This window comes from Salvia hispanica, chromosome 6 (assembly GCF_029641045.1).
Source record: "Salvia hispanica isolate PSC_SH4W2 chromosome 6, Shi_PSC_v1, whole genome shotgun sequence".
NCBI lineage: Eukaryota > Viridiplantae > Streptophyta > Magnoliopsida > Lamiales > Lamiaceae > Salvia > Salvia hispanica.
The window spans coordinates 30,965,310-30,985,412 of record NC_142697.1 but is presented as its reverse complement, the minus strand read 5'-3'; the positions used below and the strand labels follow the sequence as shown (position 1 = coordinate 30,985,412).

Below are 20,103 nucleotides of genomic sequence, written 5' to 3'. Positions count from 1 at the left end.
ACTGATTACAGATTTTCTTCTGATGTTCTAAAGCTTGATGAAAAGGTGGAAACAAATGGAGTGAGTTCAACACATATAAATATATATATATATATATATATATATATATATATATATATATATATATAAGGATGTGTTAAAATGACAACACTTATTATAATGACACCATACCACCATTTTAGATCGTTCGATCTGGAAATCGTGTGATTATTAAGCTGCCATGTGGCAGCTAATTATAATTATGTTGAACCCATTAAAAATGCTGAGGGGTAAAATAGGAAATCCCTATTCTTATGTGATTCACACAAATCACGTTGATTTTCATTCCTTCTCATTCCAATTTCCATCATTTTTCTCATTCCAATTTCACGCTAGATTCAACCAAATTCATGTGTATTTTCAATCCAGATTCTGTAGATTGAAATCGAGTTTCAATCCTAAATCCAATCTGATTTTGAATCCAGATTCAGCAATTCGATATCTCCAAAATTCATTTTCTGCAATTGGATTTCGAATATGCAATTCTTCAATTTCACTCCTAATTTGAGAACCGAGAAACCTCCAGATCGTGTTCTGTTCATAGGTTTCTACAATTCATTCCACAAATTCATATGGATATGGGCGACTCGATCATCAATTTTAATATGGATGTTTTTCCATAAGGTGAGCATCGACATTTTTTGCTGCAAAATAATGGTTAATTAATGGAAGATTTTCACGATGGATTTGTTGTGTGTTTTGACGATTATTGATCATTTTTGGAGGAGTATGTTTCTATTTATGTTCAATATTAGTTGATGAGTGTTGTTTGATTTTGGTTGAAGAGTAGTTTTGATTTTGTTAGATTTGATTTTTTCGATGAGTACTTGTTTAGTAGAATATGTTTCTAGTTTATGTTCAATATTGGTAGAGAAGAGTAATGTTCGATTTCATGAGGCGTAATGCAGAGCATTAATCTATGATTTTATGGCAATACTCTGTTTTTGTATTATGCATTTTGTATGTATTAACTGATGTTTTATGTATCACATATTGCCGTTCACCTAATTATATATTGCAGTCCGGCTCATGTATCCTTATTCTTGGGAGGAGTCTTTTGACAACAATCCCTGAGATTTCTATTTTATCGAAAAGTCGGTGTTGTTGAAGTACATACACCAGCAATTGTGAAGACTAGAGGTTCGACAAGTGATTTTGCTAGCCGTTTGGTGTCCATCAAGGAAAACTATAAAGTTGAACAACAAATCATTACGTCGGTACAAAAAATGTGGAGAATTGGTTCACCATGACTCTATGAATTGTAGCAAACGAAAGAGAAAACAGAACAACTAGTTCATTTTGTTTTACTTCAATCCTTTTTAAGCACAAATTTTACACTACCAGATTGCAGTGTTATTCATTAAATATTGCAGTGTTACTACGACAATATTGCAGTTTACATATTATTGTAATAATTTTTGTTCCTGATGTAGTTTAATGAAATGATTGCACACCACATTATTTGTTCAACTTATTACGTCAGTGTGAAGTTGAACAAAATCATTGCATCGTGTAAAAAATGTGGAGAATTGGGTCACCATGACCGTAGGAATTGGTGTTCATTTTGTTGTAATTTAAACCTTTTTAAGTACAAATTTTTACATTACATGATTGCAAGGTTATTCATTGAATATTGCAATGTTATTAGGACAATATTGTAGCGTTATTATACCAATATTGCAGTTTACATATTATTTCATAATTTTGTTCCTGATGTAGTTTAATGAAACGATTGCACACTACACTATTTGCTTCAATCTATTACTTTACTAATTTCTTAGGTTGCATTCTATTTCAGTAATTAGTGTTTGTTGACGCGAACAATTTATTTTGTGTCGAGATTGCAGTACACGGCTTTATGAATCGCAGTGCACCCAATAACAAATTGTTGTATAATTTAGTGACGTATACCTTAATTAGATATAATCTTAAGCATGCAAACATTTTTTAAGTAATAGAAATCAAAACAACTTTTACAAAAAAATGTCAATTTAAATTATGCCACCAACATTGTCTAGACCAAAATATAACCTCCATGTTTCAGTACGAGAAGTTACTAAGAAAAAACATCAACCAAATCAGAATTCATGTTCAAAAACACCAAGATTTCATTCATTGGTCATGGTTTATGGTAGTCCACGACCATCTTCTCAACATCTATCGGTCATTTCTTGTTCTCCAACACTACAAAATAAAAGAGTATTTCCATTATAAAAACCTGCAACTCTAAAAAACAAAAATTGATAAAGAATACTGCAATATTGTAAATGATGCAGTGCACTATAAAACCAGCAATACTGCAAGTGCTCTGCACTTTACAAAATAATGCACTGCACGCACTGCCATACTGCAAATGATGCACTGCAATACTGAATATTATGAACTGCAATGTTTGGTGATAAACAATATAGAACAAACAATACAGTAAATGGTCTACACTTCACAAAATAATGCACTACAATACTGTAAAAGATGAAATGTATGAATCTAGAAATCCAAGATGCATAAAAGCAATTCATAGAACACAATACAACAAGATGTAGCACATTATGATGCAAAATTACGTATGAAATTAAGTTCCAATACCTAAACATCTTGCTTCATTCTCTCTCATACTGTGTTGTACAGACTTTGTACATTCATTCTGTTCCCGCTTTGTTCAACCTCTTCCTCATCCATATCCTTCGACTATGGCTCGCTTTAGCCTCCTCCTCGTCCATGTTCCTTCTACTAATGCTCTGTTAAGCCTCTTCCTCATCCGACTCTATCCTTATCATTCTTTTCCTTGCCATTATAATTGTTCTCCCGCTGCGTTAAACTAAGAATATCAATCAAATATTGTCCATCAAACAAGCAACATCCAAAAAAATGCAGGTGTATACAATACAACAACTAATCGACAACCAAATCATCCACAAAACACGATTAATTGATTAAAAATCTATGGCACATCGCTTGGTTACAGTAGCTCGCTGATCTAGGTTTCCTAACCGAGCGCAGCTCATTCGTTTAGGTTTTCCAAAACATTAACCAAAATCTCACAAAAGCCTCAGATCCAAACAATAAATTTAGCAAACAAACACCAATCAACATTATACAAGGCAGGAATTGAATGAATAATACTTAAATCTCGCAGCAGCATCAATGAAACAGGAAAAAAAATTGATAAACACATACATTAATCTGCATACACAAACACAGTATCATTCTCGATACCTATTCCGATCAACACCAACCAGAATCCGATCAACATACCTTGTGAACGAAAAAACCTAAAACCTTGTAGTTGTGGACTGATTTTGCTGTTTAGTGGCTGTAGGTTTGATGAATTTTTGAATTCACGTCGTAGAGGCGTTCGGAATTCCTGAAATTAGCACAAATCGCCGATTCACGTCGTAGCGGTGGCCGAAAATCGCCGATTCTCGAAGTGTGGTGGCTGAAAATCACCGATTCACAGTGTAGAGGCGGAGGCGGTGGGATTTCATGAATTTAGGGTCTCTCTCGATTGTTAATAGCAGATGGTTGAAGAGAAAATTGTTGAAGAGAGAGTAATGGCTGCGTGGAGAGAGAGAAGATGTAGAGAATGACACTAATTTTGGGGATATCTCTGATTTGGTTCAAGTTCAAATGCTTTTACATATTATTTCAGTAGGTTTTTACTTCATTCAAGTACTTAAATGTGGTTTCGCCGTAGCGTGCCGTTCTTTCTCTCTACAATATCTATCACCAACGCCATGGCGCTAATATGGTTTAATAAACACATGGAATAATGTAATAAATTATTGGAATGAAGTATGTGTGGAAGCATTTGAAGTACAGAATGAAGTAATAAACCTATATAATGAAGTAAAATGGGCTTGTAATGAAGCCGAATTTTTTTTCACAGCAGCACATCTCATCAAAAAAACTAGATCTAATGGCCCAGATTTGGTCTCTAGTTCGGTCTTTAAAATTGGTTCGACATTGATCACAACTCTATATATATATATATATATATATATATATAGAGTCCTATTATCCACAAATCCACTCTTAAAGACCGAACCACCGAACCCTACCAAATTAGGGCTTTTAGATCTAGTTTTTTATGGATAAAATACAGAAATTTATAAATTATTTTCGCCTTCATCACGAGCCTATTTTAATTCATCCGAAGGTAAATAAGTCATACTAACATGTTACGAAGATTTAACTTCGTTCCAGAATGTATTACTTCATTCTAGTAGGTTTTTACTTCATTCTAGTGAGTTTTTACTTCATTCCAGTAGGTTTTTACTTCATTTCAGTACGTAAATGTGGTTTCGCCGTTGCGTGTCGGTCTTTCTCTCTACAATATCTATCACCAACGCCATGGCGCTAATATGGTTTAATAAACACATTGAATAATGTAATAAATTGTTGGAATGAAGTATGTGTAGAAGCATTTGAAGTACAGAATGAAGTAATAAACATATATAATGAAGTAACATGGGCTAGTAATGAAGAAGAAAAAAATTTCGCAGCAGCACATCTCATCAAAAAAACTAGATCTAATGCTTGTCGGTCTTTCTCTCTACAATATCTATCACCAACGCCATGGCGCTAATATGGTTTAATAAACACATTGAATAATGTAATAAATTGTTGGAATGAAGTATGTGTAGAAGAAGCATTTGAAGTACAGAATGAAGTAATAAACCTATACAATGAAGTAACATGGGCTAGTAATGAAGAAGAAAAAAATTTCGCAGCAGCACATCTCATCAAAAAAACTAGATCTAATGGCCCAGATTTGGTCTCTAGTTCGGTCTTTAAAATTGGTTCGACATTGATCACAACTATATATATATATATATATATATATATATATATATATATAGGGGTGTATTCAAATTAATATGTAAAAATCTGTTAAAAAGGAAAACTAATCTCATCCATTGATTAGGTGTGATCTGATGGTTGATATGGAAGCCACGTGGAATTTAAAAATTAATAAAATAATCAAAAAGGGTAAAAATGGTAAAGCACAATTATACATGATTTCGATACATGATGTAGTTATATTTGTACATTATGTTATATTAGTACATGATGTTAATGTATGAAAATTGTATTTTAATGTACAAGTCTCAAGCTTTAATGTACAACATACCCATGATAATGTATCAGGGTATGAATTCGTGGATGGAAGCTATACTATATAGCATCTACGAAATTCAAAAATCCATACCCCGTCGGAGAGTGATGTACGAAATACCAGTGATAATGCACGATATAACCATGATAATGTACAATATACCCATGATAATGTACCGATGTATGAATTCGCGGATGGAAGCTATACTATATAGCATCCACAAATTCACAAATCCATACCCCATCGGCGAGTGATGTACGAAATACCAGTGATAATGCACGATATAACCATGATAATGTACGATATACCCATGATAATGTACCGATGTATGAATTCGCGGATGGAAGCTATGCTATATAGCATCCACAAATTCATAAATTCTTACCCCGACGGAAAGTGATGTATGAAATGCCAGTGATAACGTACGATATATCAATGATAATGTACAATATACCCATGAAAATGTACCGGGGTATGAATTCGTGGATGGAAGCTATACTATATAGCATCTACGAAATTCACAAATCCATACCCCGTCGGAGAGTGATGTACGAAATACCAGTGATAATGCACGATATAACCATGATAATGTACGATATACCCATGATAATGTACCGATGTATGAATTCGCGGATGGAAGCTATACTATATAGCATCCACAATTTCATAAATTCTTAACCCGACGGAAAGTGATGTACAAAATTCCAATGATAATGTACGATATACCAATGACAATGTACAATATACCCATGATAATGTACCGGGGTATGAATTCCAGGGTATGAATTCGTGGATGGAAGCTATACTATATAGCATCTACGGAATTCACAAATCCATACCCCGTCGGAGAGTGATGTACGAAATACCAGTGATAATGCACAATATAACCATGATAATGTACGATATACCCATGATAATGTAGCATCGTATTACACATCGGGCCCAAAGTTAACATCATTCACCAAGGGTTTAGTAGTCCATGGGGCTAGGGTGTAGTACCATCATATTAACATAACGTTCACTAACCGATGGAAGTTAGATCCAGTCCCCTAGGGTTAACTCATCCATAGGGCTAGGGTATAGTATCCACAAGATTACCCTAGTGAACGTTGTGTTACTGAGTCGGTACTACATCCTAGCCTCATGGATTACTAAACCCTTGGGGAATGGATATAACTTTCGTCACTTAGTAAAAAAATTATAATCTACATTACGTAGAAGGAGCATATACATCAAAACACATTAATGTACATTATTAACACATTAATGTACAAATTAAGTTAATGTACTAATCCATATAAATGATGTAACAGTAATATACCCAAATTGCCCTTTAATGTACGGAAGTGGTATAATAATGTACGGCGATGCTTTTAATCAAAGCCATTAGATTAATAGATCCAATGGCTTATATTAGTCCTATGTTTTATACTAGGGGGTGATAAGGAGGGTAATGCACCCCTATATATATATATATATACGGCCTTGGTGCTACACGTGGATTTACTCACTACGTGTAAGTGATTTGGCCTATTTATTGGGCAAGGCTATAGACTATAGTTGGGTATAATGATGAACAAATTATTATTATTAATATTATTTTTATTTTATCATAATTATTATATTTGATGTATTTGTATTATTATTCATAATTTTACTGCAGATTCTAACTATAGAACCTTCAAAAATACTTGGAGGTATACTAGGATCATGCATGGTCGTCGAACAAGTTGCCCGAGACTTGCATGATCTCTTATCCCTCCCCCTCTCATACTATAAAATATTATGAGCACTTCCTGGTAGTGGCAATACGTCCATTCAAAAAATGATTCAATTCAAGGACAATTTACTTCATCATATAAGAGGCATACTTCTAGCTATTGTAATATTACCTCTGCCACTAGATTAGCTTCTAAGTTTCCCTAAGTCCAGCATCAACATTGAAGATTGATGGTGGAATATTCTGCCAGTAGTATTATATAATCAGATAGTTCATATAGTGAGGTGTTTACTTCATCACAACTAAATATTACTTCATCCAAAATGAATAATTACGCATAGCATGTGGGTTTGACAATTTTAATTATGGATTGAAAAACAAAAGGAATCATATCACATGGTTGTATGTTGTGTGTTGTTGTAGGATGAAGAATTTTGTTCATGTAATTTAGATTTATACCTTTGATCCATCATCTGTATGTGATCTCATATTTGCTCCATGTTGAACTACACACGGCGTATTTAAATCCTGGAAGTGGCAATACGTGCATTCAAAAAATGATTCATTTCAAGGACTATTTACTTCATCATATAGGAGGCATACTTCTAGCTATTGTAATATTACCTCTGCCACTAGATTAGCTTCTAAGTTTCCCCTAAGTCCAACATTAACATTGAAGATTGATGGTGGAATATTTTGCCAGTAGTATTATATAATCAGATAGTTCATTCAGTGAGATGTTTACTTCATCACAACTAAATATTACTTCATCCAGAATGAATAAGAGGCAAGAACAACTTCTTACCTTGTCCCAATCTTGGACATGCATGAATTGCACAACCTCAAAGATGTAGTTTCCGAGATCTATGTCCCTTGTTCGTGTAGTATCAACATGTATATAATTAACAACAATACAAACAAAACCCAATGAACAAGTAATCTTCATTTTAAAACCCCAAAATGGAGAAAGTCAGTTAGTTACAAAAACCATATAATACAACAAAGAAGTTTAGTTCACCCCAAATACATGCCATACTAATGTGTTTTATAAATTACATCCCAATTACACAAAACTCCAAGCACAACATCACGACGCAACCTATCATCAACTGATGGCCCTTCTGTTTGCCATTTCTTTCTTTGTTCAACCACCCTCATTATTTTTTCTACAACATCAAGAAACTCTGGATTGTCTAGGTCATCTTCTTCCATTGCTTGAGACATGGACTGGACATCATTGGCATCTTCTGCCGGCTCCATCTCATGCAACCCCATCATCTTCGTTGAGCATTTGGCTGCAACTTTAGAGCACCCATCATTCTTTTTCACTTCAACTTGACCTATATTCTAGCGAAGCTCGCATTTGAGATTCTTGATCATTTTGATCAAGATACATGCGGTGTAGTATACCAACGTGGTATACTACATATTGGGCATGATGATGTGCGGGCTACCTTGGGGTTGCCAAATGGTGGTTTGAGGTTAGAGCATAATGGACATCAAACGACCAACAAGTTCATAAACGAGATTGCAGAATCTGGCGGTCGAAAGAGGTCTAAAATGGGTGCAGATATGCTTATAGAGAAGATGTTAAGTGATATCCATGGAGGGGAGAAGTTTAGGAAGATATTCTTGATTTTGGTTGATACAATCTTGATCAACCCTAAGGGAGATGGATACTACTTGCGCACGCAAAATGAAGGGGTCGTCCATGACATTGATAATGTCAAGGAATATAACTGGTGTGGGTATGTCATTGATAGCTTACTCAAGGCATATAATAACTGGGCTCCAAACAAGGACACACAATTCACTGGCCAAATTTCATTTCTGGTGGTAAGTATTAAATTCAAAATTTTATTAACCTTGAATAAATATGTTTTAAATATGAACTTTACTAATGGTAGCTTTCATTTTGTAGCCATGTTATGTGAATAGGGCCATCATTTGATCTAGGATTGGAATTTCATGAAAAAAACGTAAGTTGATGATGTGTTGCGTCGTGATGTTGTGCTTGGAGTTTTGTGTTATTGGGATGTAATTTATAAAACAAAATAGTATGGCATGTATTTGGCTGCAACTTTAGAGCACCCATCATTCTTTCGCAAGTTGATGATGTGCTGCGTCGTCAAGGAATACAACTGGTGTGGGTATGTCATTGATAGCTTCGTTGGGATATAGGTCAAGTTGAAGTGCAAAAGAATGATGGGTGCTCTAAAGTTGCAGCCAAATACATGACATACTATTTTATTTTATAAATTACATCCCAATAACACAAAACTCCAAGCACAACATCACGACGCATCACATCATCAACTTACGTTTCTTTCATAAAATTCCAACCCTAGATCAAATGATGGCCCTATCCACATAGCATGGCTACAAAATGAAAGCTATCATTAATAAAGTTCATATTTAAAACATATTTATTCAAGGTTAATAAATTTTTGAATTTAAAACTTACCACCAGAAATGAAATTTGGCCAGTGAATTGTGTGTCCTTGTTTGGAGCCCAGTTATTATAAGTCTTGAGTAAGCTATCAATGACATACCCACACCAGTTGTATTCCTTGACATTATCAATGTCATGGATGACCCCTTCATTTTGCGTGCGCAAGTATCCATCTCCCTTAGGGTTGATCAAGATTGTATCAACCAAAATCAAGAATATCTTCCTGAACTTCTCCCCCCCATGGATATCACTTAACATCTTCTCTATAAGCATATCTGCACCCATTTTAGACCTCTTTCGACCGCCAGATTCTGCAGTCTCGTTTATGAACTTGTTGGTCGTGATGTCCATTATTCTCTAACCTCAAACCACCATTTGGCAACCCCAAGGTAGCCCGCACATCATCATGCCCAATATGTAGTATACCACGTTGGTATACTACACCACATGTATACTGACATCTCTTAAGACATAGAACTCTCTGGACAGAAGGTCTACTGACATCTTCTTTAGCATCATTACGGGCGAACTTTTTACCTTTCCCTTGTACTTTTTTAGCATCATTCCCTTGTACATTTGCCGATTCTGCAACTTTGTTAATAATCTTCTTTCTTCGCTTCTCCTTATCCTTATCTATCAGTACCCCACTAGGTAAAGCACCTTTTGTTTCCCTCATTCTCTTTGTGCCTAACATATGCAAGTAAAATTATTTAGTTCATCAGTTAACTTATTTAGGTCATTGCAACTAAAATTTATTTTAAAACGAACCTTTGTTCTCTGTATTTGGCAGCTTATCATGCTTATTTTTTGTCCGCCTTTCATCATTATAGTCATTACCACCGCATGCTTGCTTCAGATTCAACATTTCTGAAAAAAAGTGGACTATTTTAGTCAATGAATTAAATTACATGTTGTATCACTTTTGGAATTTAACCTCGAAGTTTCTCAATGGGCGTAATGGTTTCCTCTGTAGCCTTCAATTTCTTGTCACCTGCATTAGCATCATCATTAATAAATACAATTAATACTAGTTAACTACACCATGTCAATTTATTATTCAAAACAAAAATATCTTAAACTTCACTTTTTACCTTCCAGAACATAATTTTTGAGGCCTTTAGCTGCATCCAATTTCTGTACAGATGAACCTTTGGCTATATAAAAAATACAACACATTAAAAATTAGATAATGATCAAGATCTTACTTAATTAGATCAAGATATTTAGTGTCTATTACTTCATTACAATGCTTTATTCCTAGGTAGCAGGGATTTCAGTATGGATTTGAGGAGAACTACTTGAATTCTTCCAAGTTGGAGAGGAAGTTTTACCTATACATAACAAACATAAGATTAATATACAACATATCATCCACAATTATAGATAGTTCTCTTGGAATAATCTGTTACCTCAGTTAATACGATTTTCACTTTATATGACTTCATTTTTAGAGTCTTTTACTTCATTATAATGTTATATCACTTCATTTTAGTAATAAACCCTACTGTATAAACAGAACATTTATATTACTTCATTGTCATAATTTATTACTTCATCTTATCAATTTACTACTTCATTAAAAAGAATATATAGTTCATTTTAATGTCGAAAGAACACTTAAGTTTAATCCAAAAATCCTAAACACATTCATAAGAAACATAGTATCAATATACAACATATCATTTACAATTATAGAAAGTTCACTTGGAATACCCTGTTACCTCATTATCATAATTTATTTCTTCATTTTACAAATTTAATTCCTAGGTTTTACCCTCTGGATCTGGAATTTTGTTTCCAGCATCTACATCGAGGTTGCGAGTTGCTTGTTTGACCGTCTTTGATTTAGCCGGCTGCTTGCGAGTATATTTTTGTACTATTTTGACAAAAATCAGAATCGAAGTTAGGAATTAGATGAAGTAAATTAAGAGTAAGAACTTTGAAAAGCTTCAAAGGTGTAGTACCTTCACCAGAAGTTCCGCCAGAACGCAACTGGCGGCCAGAATTTTCCGTCGAAGATTTTCGAGTATCAGCCATTTTGAAAATGTGGATTCAATGTAGATGCTTAATGGTACAAATGCTGAACAGATGGATAGAAGTGCTGATGGATGTCATCGATTTCAGTCGTAGATGGCCGTAGATGACGGTGAAGATGAAGATTCGATGGATAGAAGTGCTGATGGATGTCATCGATTTCAGTCGTAGATGGCCGTAGATGACGGTGAAGATGAAGATTCGTCATCGATTTTTAGTCGTAGGGTTTTGTGAGAGAAGTTTTGAGGGAGAAGAAGCTTACAGCGGAAGACTCAAAGAGGGACGAGTAAAATTTTGGGGATTTTGATTTTTTACCCTAATTATGAAATTACATAAATACCCCGCATTGAAGTAAATTGTGTATGCAATGAACTGCGAAAAATAACCCTTGATTATCTAATCTAGCCCTTGATTTTCTTGATCTTATGGCTGTGATTTGTTCTCTAGTTATGTACCTAATGAGCACTTGCCCTATGTCACTACTCTTGATATAATAATGCAAAATTCGTAAAGTAAAAGAGTCAAATAGAAAAATAATTGAAGTATCATTAATGGATAATGGGATTACCTTATTAGCAATATAATGTTCGGTGAAAAGATTTTTAAAAATAAGAAAGTAAACTATTAAATTGACAATAATGACTAATTTTTATAAAAAGAAGTTTATAGCAAAATTTACAATTAATCGTCATATAATTTGTCCGCTGGCGTCAGCTATCAATCGTTAATCCTAGTAGCAAACTTGCAATCGCAATGGTCCAATAACGACCCCTTTATGCATTATTTTTCCTTTTTCTCTTTTATTCCAAAAGGTTGAGCTTTTAATCTTAATCGTGTCCATGATAATTCAATTCATATTTCCATTAAAGAAAAATGAAGGAATCTTCTTTTTCTCTTTTTTTTTTTTTTGAAAATATGGTCCCAAAAAATCAAAAAGTATATTACGCAGAAAAGCCAAACCTCAACGTGTTTTGGTAAAAGAAAAATTACACGCCTTTTGAAAAAAGGACGACATATAAATTTTGAGTTTTATTATCTTCGATCAATGGGTAAACGTGAAAAAATAATGTTGTGTGGAATTGATTAACTCCACTACTCGTTTTATTTAGGTTGACTAATTAATAGTAAAAGACGATATGCTATATCTTCAAAATTATGTTCTAGATCCGCCACTGATCTTATGGTAGCTATGATGGGAGGATCATATTATCATTTTCTTGGATGAAAGAAAGAGGCACTTGGTCACAAAGCCAAGTATCACGAGCAATGCTAGCCTAGTAGCTGCACTCGTGGCACTTCATGATCCTCCCATCCACATCTGATGGCTCGTTTGTCGATTTGGGCATGGACAACATAGACATATACAAAAATGTCATGTTGCAACAACCTTAGCCATTGAAAATTGTAACACAACTCAATTCATTTCTCTATCTCAACATGTGTAAACACTCATGAGACGAATTAAAAGAACGCCCATGACAAAGTTTTGTGTACAACAAACAGAGGATATGTTAAAAACTAGAGAAATAAAAAAAAAGAGGTTACTATTATACACAATATTTCCACTGTACATTGGCCTAAAACAAGAGGCATCATATTTCATACACCAACCATCAAAATTTGGACATTCATCTTCACGTTGATTTCAGCTTATCCAATCCATAAGCTCTCTGCAGTTGACAAAAACAAAAAAATAAACTGTTTTAGTTAGTTTACATAATGTAAATTAGACATATTTACTTATAATTAACTCATTGAGGCTTACTAGAATTTCTTTGTTCTGCTCTAGCACTGGCATAAGCAGAGAGATCAAGTTTTGTATGTCTTTCTTGAGAATATCGTCGTCCTCTTCACCTTTGACCTTAAGAACATCCACAAAACTCCGGCTATCCGGCACCAGTTTCAGGGCTACCTATAGTATGGAAGTGGAAAATTCTCAACAGTTGCCAATGCAATGTTGATTAATAGAAGCAATAACGAACACAAGGAAAACCTTGAAGGGGCTCGAGCCCCTACTAAGCTAAAGAATTTTTTAAATTATTATTATAATATTACCGTAAATGGCAAAAGCCTCTATCGACAAAAAACAACCCATACAAAAATTCTTATTTCAATTTTTTAATAGGAAATAAAGAAAATATAAAAACATTTCCGTGTCCGCCCCTGCATAGATGGTAAGTAACATTATTTATAGAAGTGATTATATGATTTTTGGGAATGGTATGTTACTTTGTAGGCTGCAGAAGAGATCCATCCATGCCATGGTTTTAAAGTGTTGATGTAAGACTGTTCAACTGCTTCCTCCATATTTCTCCCAAAATCCTTCACTAGCAACTCTAGCAATGCCAGAGCAAATTCTAGGGACCTGCACATTGCAAAATGAACATGAACCTTATCTTAATAATTTATGATTTTGTTGTTATTATTTTTACATAATTTATCTAGTTTTTTAAAAAAAGTTGAAACCTGTTAAGCCAAACAAAAGCTTTGCTGCAGGTGGGCCCTTTTTTTGCTTTGCCTTCATTCACCTCTTTCTTCAAAATCTCAACCACATCCCAATATATTGATGGGTCAGAATCATGAAACTTCTCTAACCTCTGCAAAAATGAATACAAACTAGTAATTAGAAGGTTTTGAATATGGACAAGAAAATGAGTACTAAATTACTAATAGTAGTTAAATTTAGAAGCTAAAATTACTACTCCCTCTGTCCCTTAAATTTTGTCACATTTCTTTCATTCTGGTCCATCCTACAAAATTTATCACGTTTTATTTTTTACCATTTTAAGTAATAGATCTTATATTTCATTGACTCATTCTCACTCACATTCTATTATAAAATTAATAGTATAAAAATAAGACTCACTTTCTATCAATTTTTTATAACGCTCTTTTCACTCCATTTCTTAAAATTTGTGTCTAATCAAAGCACAACCAAATTTAAGTGACTAAGGAAGAGTAAATAATTTTAGATAGATCAACTGGCAAAACAACAATCATAATCACGCCTTCGGTTTGGCCACAACCATCTTGTTTTGGATGAAAAAATTAAAAATGATGTAGGCCCCACAGAAGTGTGACAAGGAATGACGAAAATACCCTGGTCGGCAAATGTAGAACGCATGCGATTTAATTTCATTACTACGGATTGATATGTCTTTCTACAAGGCAATTGAATAATTTTGGGATAATAACTATATCATGGTGATGTGATATAAGGTCAAAATGTGGGGAAGGCTTGGCTTGGTCTATATTTCTTGGACTTTTTGTGGGGTATGATTTGCGCACACACACTCAATGTGACAAATACAAGACTAATTTAAAGTTTAAACAGTAAAAAAAAATCATTTTCACCCACGATTTCTTCTTCTTTAATTAATTTACCTCAATGTTTTGACGAATGTCTTGTCTCAATACAGCCATTGTTGGGCCTATCTTATCTGCAAAATAACTTCCTTTCTCAAATAAATCCACACTATCATAAATAAAATAAAATAAAAACTGTCGCGTAAATTGTACGTGTGTGTTTCTGTGTATGTGTGTGAGAGAGAAAGAGAGACCGAGAATTTGCACGAGCAAATTGCATAGAGCGAGAAACGGCTTGATTGGAATATGCACATTAATCTGAACCGGCACATGAACCGGGGCCGAAACCAAAACCGGAACAGAATCGGGAGGTGGGGCGGCGGATTTGAGGTTGACCGGTAGCAGCGAGAGCTCCTCAATGGCGGACCTGATCTCCGATGTGACCATCTCCAGCTCTCTCCTTCGCTTCATTTTCTGACAAATCCACGCAACTCAACTTTGGAGATATTTATGCCAACTCAGAAACTCCTCTCTCTCTCTCTCTCTCTCAGAAGGAAGAATGCGTTGAATTCGAGAATTGATTTGTTTACAATGTTAAGCGTTTTGTTTAATCATATTGGAGTTTAATACTACTATTCACATTACGTAAATTGATTGTGACATCTAAATTTGACCTCGGGAATTTCTCACTTTTATCCACTCCTATCTGCATCTCAATTCAATACCCATTCGCATCTTCAAATGTTCACACAATGTAAAAAATACTACTCCCTCAGTCCAGTAAATATGAAACGTTTACTTTTCGTCACAAAATTTTACGTAGCGTTGTTTAGTGAGTTAAAGAGAAGAGAAAGAAAAGTAGAGAGAAAGTTATTTTTATTTTAAGAAACGTTTCATTTTTAATGGGACAATCCAAAAAGGAAAACGTTTCATTTCTAGTGGGACAGAGGGAGTATTTACCTTTTTTTCAAAATTTTATAAGCAATAATTAATTTACAAAATTAAACAATTTGTGCTGTGTTGATGTAAGATAGTATGTCATGTTTTAAGGACGAGGTCTTTGTTAGTTTGGATTAAGAGTTTTAGTACAAGGCGAGACTCGTGTTTGATGTTAGCTAAATTGGTAGATTTAAAATGTTTCAATTTTTAACTTAATTATATGTAGTGACACGAAACGATTTGAATGTTGGAATAAAACAAGTAGTCCACACAGTTCATATATACGAAATCGCATTCCATTGATAGATAGGATGGTAACATATAAAATATTGTATTATTAGAGCATTTTCTTGGAGAGGCAAATCGAGAGGTAAAATCATATAATTATTATATATTTTTTTTAATGAAAAATCAGTCTTTAATGGAAAATGTATTTGAGAATTTATCGTACATTTTCTCATTTTGAAGACGTATTTTTACCTCTATTGATGAAGCGTTAAAATTTTATAACTAACACATTTGTCTTCTTTTCATGAAAAATCATTCTCCAAAAGAGAATGTACTTGAGAAGTTATTACACTTGATGTTTTTTAATGCATTTTGTACTATTATTTTATTTAAAAAAAAATAATTTGCCTTTCTAACATCATTTTCTTTTTAAATGTGTTATTTTTTAGATGGATATATTTCACTTTTTTAGAATGAGTATATTTCTTTCATTTATATTTCTTTGTTGGAGATGGTTTTAGGAAAAAGTGCAGTTGGAAACCAAAAGAATTTTTAAAATTAAAAAGAAAAGAGTTTCTAAAATTAAAAAGTATATATTTTTATAAGACGGATTAAAAAGAAAATAGTGATTATTTTCGTGGAACAAGAAGTATTAAATTATATTGTCTTTCTGATAAAGATTCTAGTTGTTGTTTATGATGTACTACTAGTCTAGGAGTACAACATTACATTATCATTTTCTAATTGTTGCTAATGCAATAAAAGTACAACTATTACATTATCATTTTTCTTACCAAAGATTAGTTTACAACAATATTTTTTACTTTAAGAAAGTAATGGGAGGATCGATGAATCCCAAAGCTCATCCACAAATCAATGATCGACAACTTCTTCTATGGAATCTTAACATTAATTACGACCACATATATAACCTCCTTAGACATGTTTGGTTATATTAATATTTTTTTGAGATGATCAGTAAATTAAATTAAATTACTTATACTGCAGTGATGGGCAGTTGGGCACATGTCATGCCGGATTCTTAATTATCCATAACAAAAATATTCCACTTGTTGGGAATTTCCACACCATTACCGTAGAAAACTCCAAATTCGATTTTTTTAAAGTTTATATTCATCATTAATCTAGGCTAATCAAGTTTAATACGCATAACTAAAGCCATTTAAATTCAAATGCGAATATTTGGTCACATATATCTGACTTAATGAACGTCGGGTATATCTTGTGATGACATACTAAATCACAATTAATTTTTCTCAGTCTAATTATCAAATATTAATATTTAGTTGATGCTCTGATTAAGGATAAGAGTATCTAGAATTACTTGTTAAATGCATTGACTTGTGAAAATATATAACTAATCCCCATTTTCGCCAATTATTAGCATTTTAAATTCTTCTAAGAATCGAGCTTGGATCGTATATGACCAAATACAGTGTCAATGGCACTTATAAAAAAGGATAAAGAAAGAAATTAAAGAAAAATAAATTGACATTTTACAATTATAGGCTATAGCAATTAAGATCGTCTATAATCCAGACATGTCCAAATTAATCACGACCAGGTGAAGATGTGTAAATGTGAACATAGAGATTCTGGGGAGATTTGGTTCGAATTAAATACTATGCTATACAAGAATCTTGCAAAATTAATTAATCGTTAACGTAAGGAACGAACATTAAAAAGGTTAAGGACACAAAAATCGAGACACAATCACTTGCGTTGAAAAATTTTAAAAAATAATCTAGGACACAAAAGAAAGCGTTCCTAAATTAAGGAAAAATTGATTTAATCTTTTGTTGTTTTTGGAACCTTTCATTTGCGTCCTTTAATTTAAGTTGAGACACCAACAATAAGAACGTTTTTTGAAATTTTAGTGATATAGTATTTAGAAATACAAATTAACGTCCTTAACGAGTTTTTTTCGCAGTGAGAAAATAAGAAATATAGAGATAAAAAATCATAAAATGTATCTATGATCAAATTATCTAGATGGATAAAATTTAATGTGCCAAAGTATTTTTTTCAATCCACTCCAATATTAAAACATGGATCTGCCGTTGTTTTAAATATTTGTTTAATGTATAAATAAATGTCGATTGGTAGCTGCATAGTTTGTTTTGGACTGTATGTAGGGTTGTGGTTAAGAGTGAGGCAATGATGAATAAAGTTATGGAGTATAAAAAATCTTTAATCAAGTATTTATAAATAAGTTTATATGATGACCTAAGTGCATAGATCATACAAACTTGTATTGCATCATAACGTCAAACTAACATATAATTATGCTAGAAAAAATAATACACAAACTGGAATAGATAACTTAATTAAGCAATAGAATCTAGAATCTTCATTTTAATTATTAAACATATTTTTTTTGATAAGAAAAAAAAGAGGAGGAGAAGAAGAAGAAGAAGAAAAGAAAATGTTTAAATTTCAGTTGGTTGTAGTGTGTACATCTGTACGGTAAGGCAACAATGACAGTTAAATCGAAAATTTGACGTCGCATATTTAAACTCTTGTAACTATTACCTACCATAGTATATAAAAGTTATCACTAAAAAATTTGTAAATTCAAGTAGTCTAATGAATGATGATTTTTATTTTATGCATAAAGTGACAGTTATAATCAATAATTATGAACAAAATTTACATTGTAAATAAAAACAACATTTTTTATGATTAAAAGTCACTACAAAAAAGGAGGTGATTTGCTAGCACCATTGTGCTCGCAAAACTCGCAATAGCCCGTTTTGCTAGCACACTGTGAGCACCGGTTGTGCTAGCTATAACGCTTGTAGTAAATGGTTGTTGTGCTCGCTAACCAACGTATGCTCGCAAAAACGTGGTCGCAAACGAGCACTTTTTTGTAGTGAGTATTTTTTACGAATAAATGTCAATTATTATTATAGCAGTGAGGGAGTCCAATTTTTCAAAATCCATGTATAAAAAAGTAGTACACAAAAATACTTAATGTGACTAAAATTTTAAAATATATAGCAAAATTCTACAATATAGTAGTAAATCTTAAAATATATAATAAATTTCTTGAGAAGGTAGTGTCAAACATAGGTAAAATTTGTACAAACCATAAAAAATATATTATATTCAAGTTTACAAAACTATAGAGATAATGTGATGTTATTAATATTTAATAGTACTATGATACATATAGAGAGGAGAGAAAGATGTTGATCACATTGTGAATATTGTTTTCATTTAATCAATGTTGATCACATTAGTTTATACTACTATTCATTCGGATTCATTCTAATACCTTAAAATATATTATTGAAGTCAATGAACTCACGATAACATACATAAATATATCGAAGCTCAATTTATTTTTTTATTCATTTCTTGAAATTATAAAGAAAATGGATAAATTAATATTATTTGATTTTTTATAATTTGTTTAAATTAATAATTTTAAAGGTATTAGAATCAAACTAAACGAGACATGAATCAATGAGAACAATGCTCACGGATAATTCTCAAACAATTAGATATACATCATTGGAATTGAAAAATGGACATACTTTTTGTGATCCTCTCTCACATTTTTTGATGTTCTACGATCTTTTTGGTCTGTTTCAGTTTCAATATCATATATTAGTATTTCCTGTAAGTAAACATACACAACTATTTCTAGATAGATTTTTTTTTTTTAGAAATTTCTAGGTAGATTGTTAAACCAACTGAACATAATAAAATGACTAATATATACAACTATTTCTAGGTAGATTTTTTTTTTTTAGAAATTTCTAGGCAATTCATATGTTAGTATTTCCTGTAAGTAAACATACACAACTATTTCTAGGTAGATTTTTTTTTTTAGAAATTTCTAGGTAGATTGTTAAACCAACTGAACATAATAAAATGACTAATATACACAACTATTTCTAGGTAGATTTTTTTTTTGAGAAATTTCTAGGCAATTTATACAACACATAACTTTTAAAAACCAAAACCACTTATTTGAATTCATGAACCCAAAAACCACTTTATTCTAATATATATAGTTGGTGAGTTCATTAAACTTAGTACATTAAAAATCCAAATGAATTAGTATTAGGAGTATATAATACCACAAATTTCTATCGATGCTAAGATTTAGAACAAACTTTTCAATTTTGATACATTGGTTATCCAAATATGACATTTTATTTTTAGGTCAAGAGACAAGAAGGACTCGGATTTTTATTTTTTTTCGAGCTATGGACTTGAACTTTTATTGTATATTGGTTC

At 32.6% G+C, this 20,103-nt stretch overlaps 1 protein-coding gene across 1 annotated transcript; it reads right to left on the bottom strand.

Annotated features, from left to right (window-relative positions):
- Positions 1-12,783: 12,783 nt before the first annotated feature.
- On the bottom strand, positions 12,784-15,268 carry LOC125208165 (glycolipid transfer protein 3-like). The gene is made up of 6 exons (XM_089060600.1): positions 14,922-15,268; positions 14,746-14,801; positions 13,828-13,958; positions 13,591-13,726; positions 13,127-13,273; positions 12,784-13,031 (listed from the first exon to the last, which is right to left on the bottom strand). The coding sequence occupies exons 1-6, from the start codon at positions 15,136-15,138 to the stop codon at positions 12,996-12,998; spliced, it is 723 nt and encodes a 240-aa protein (XP_088916726.1). The 5' UTR covers positions 15,139-15,268; the 3' UTR covers positions 12,784-12,995.
- Positions 15,269-20,103: the final 4,835 nt, after the last annotated feature.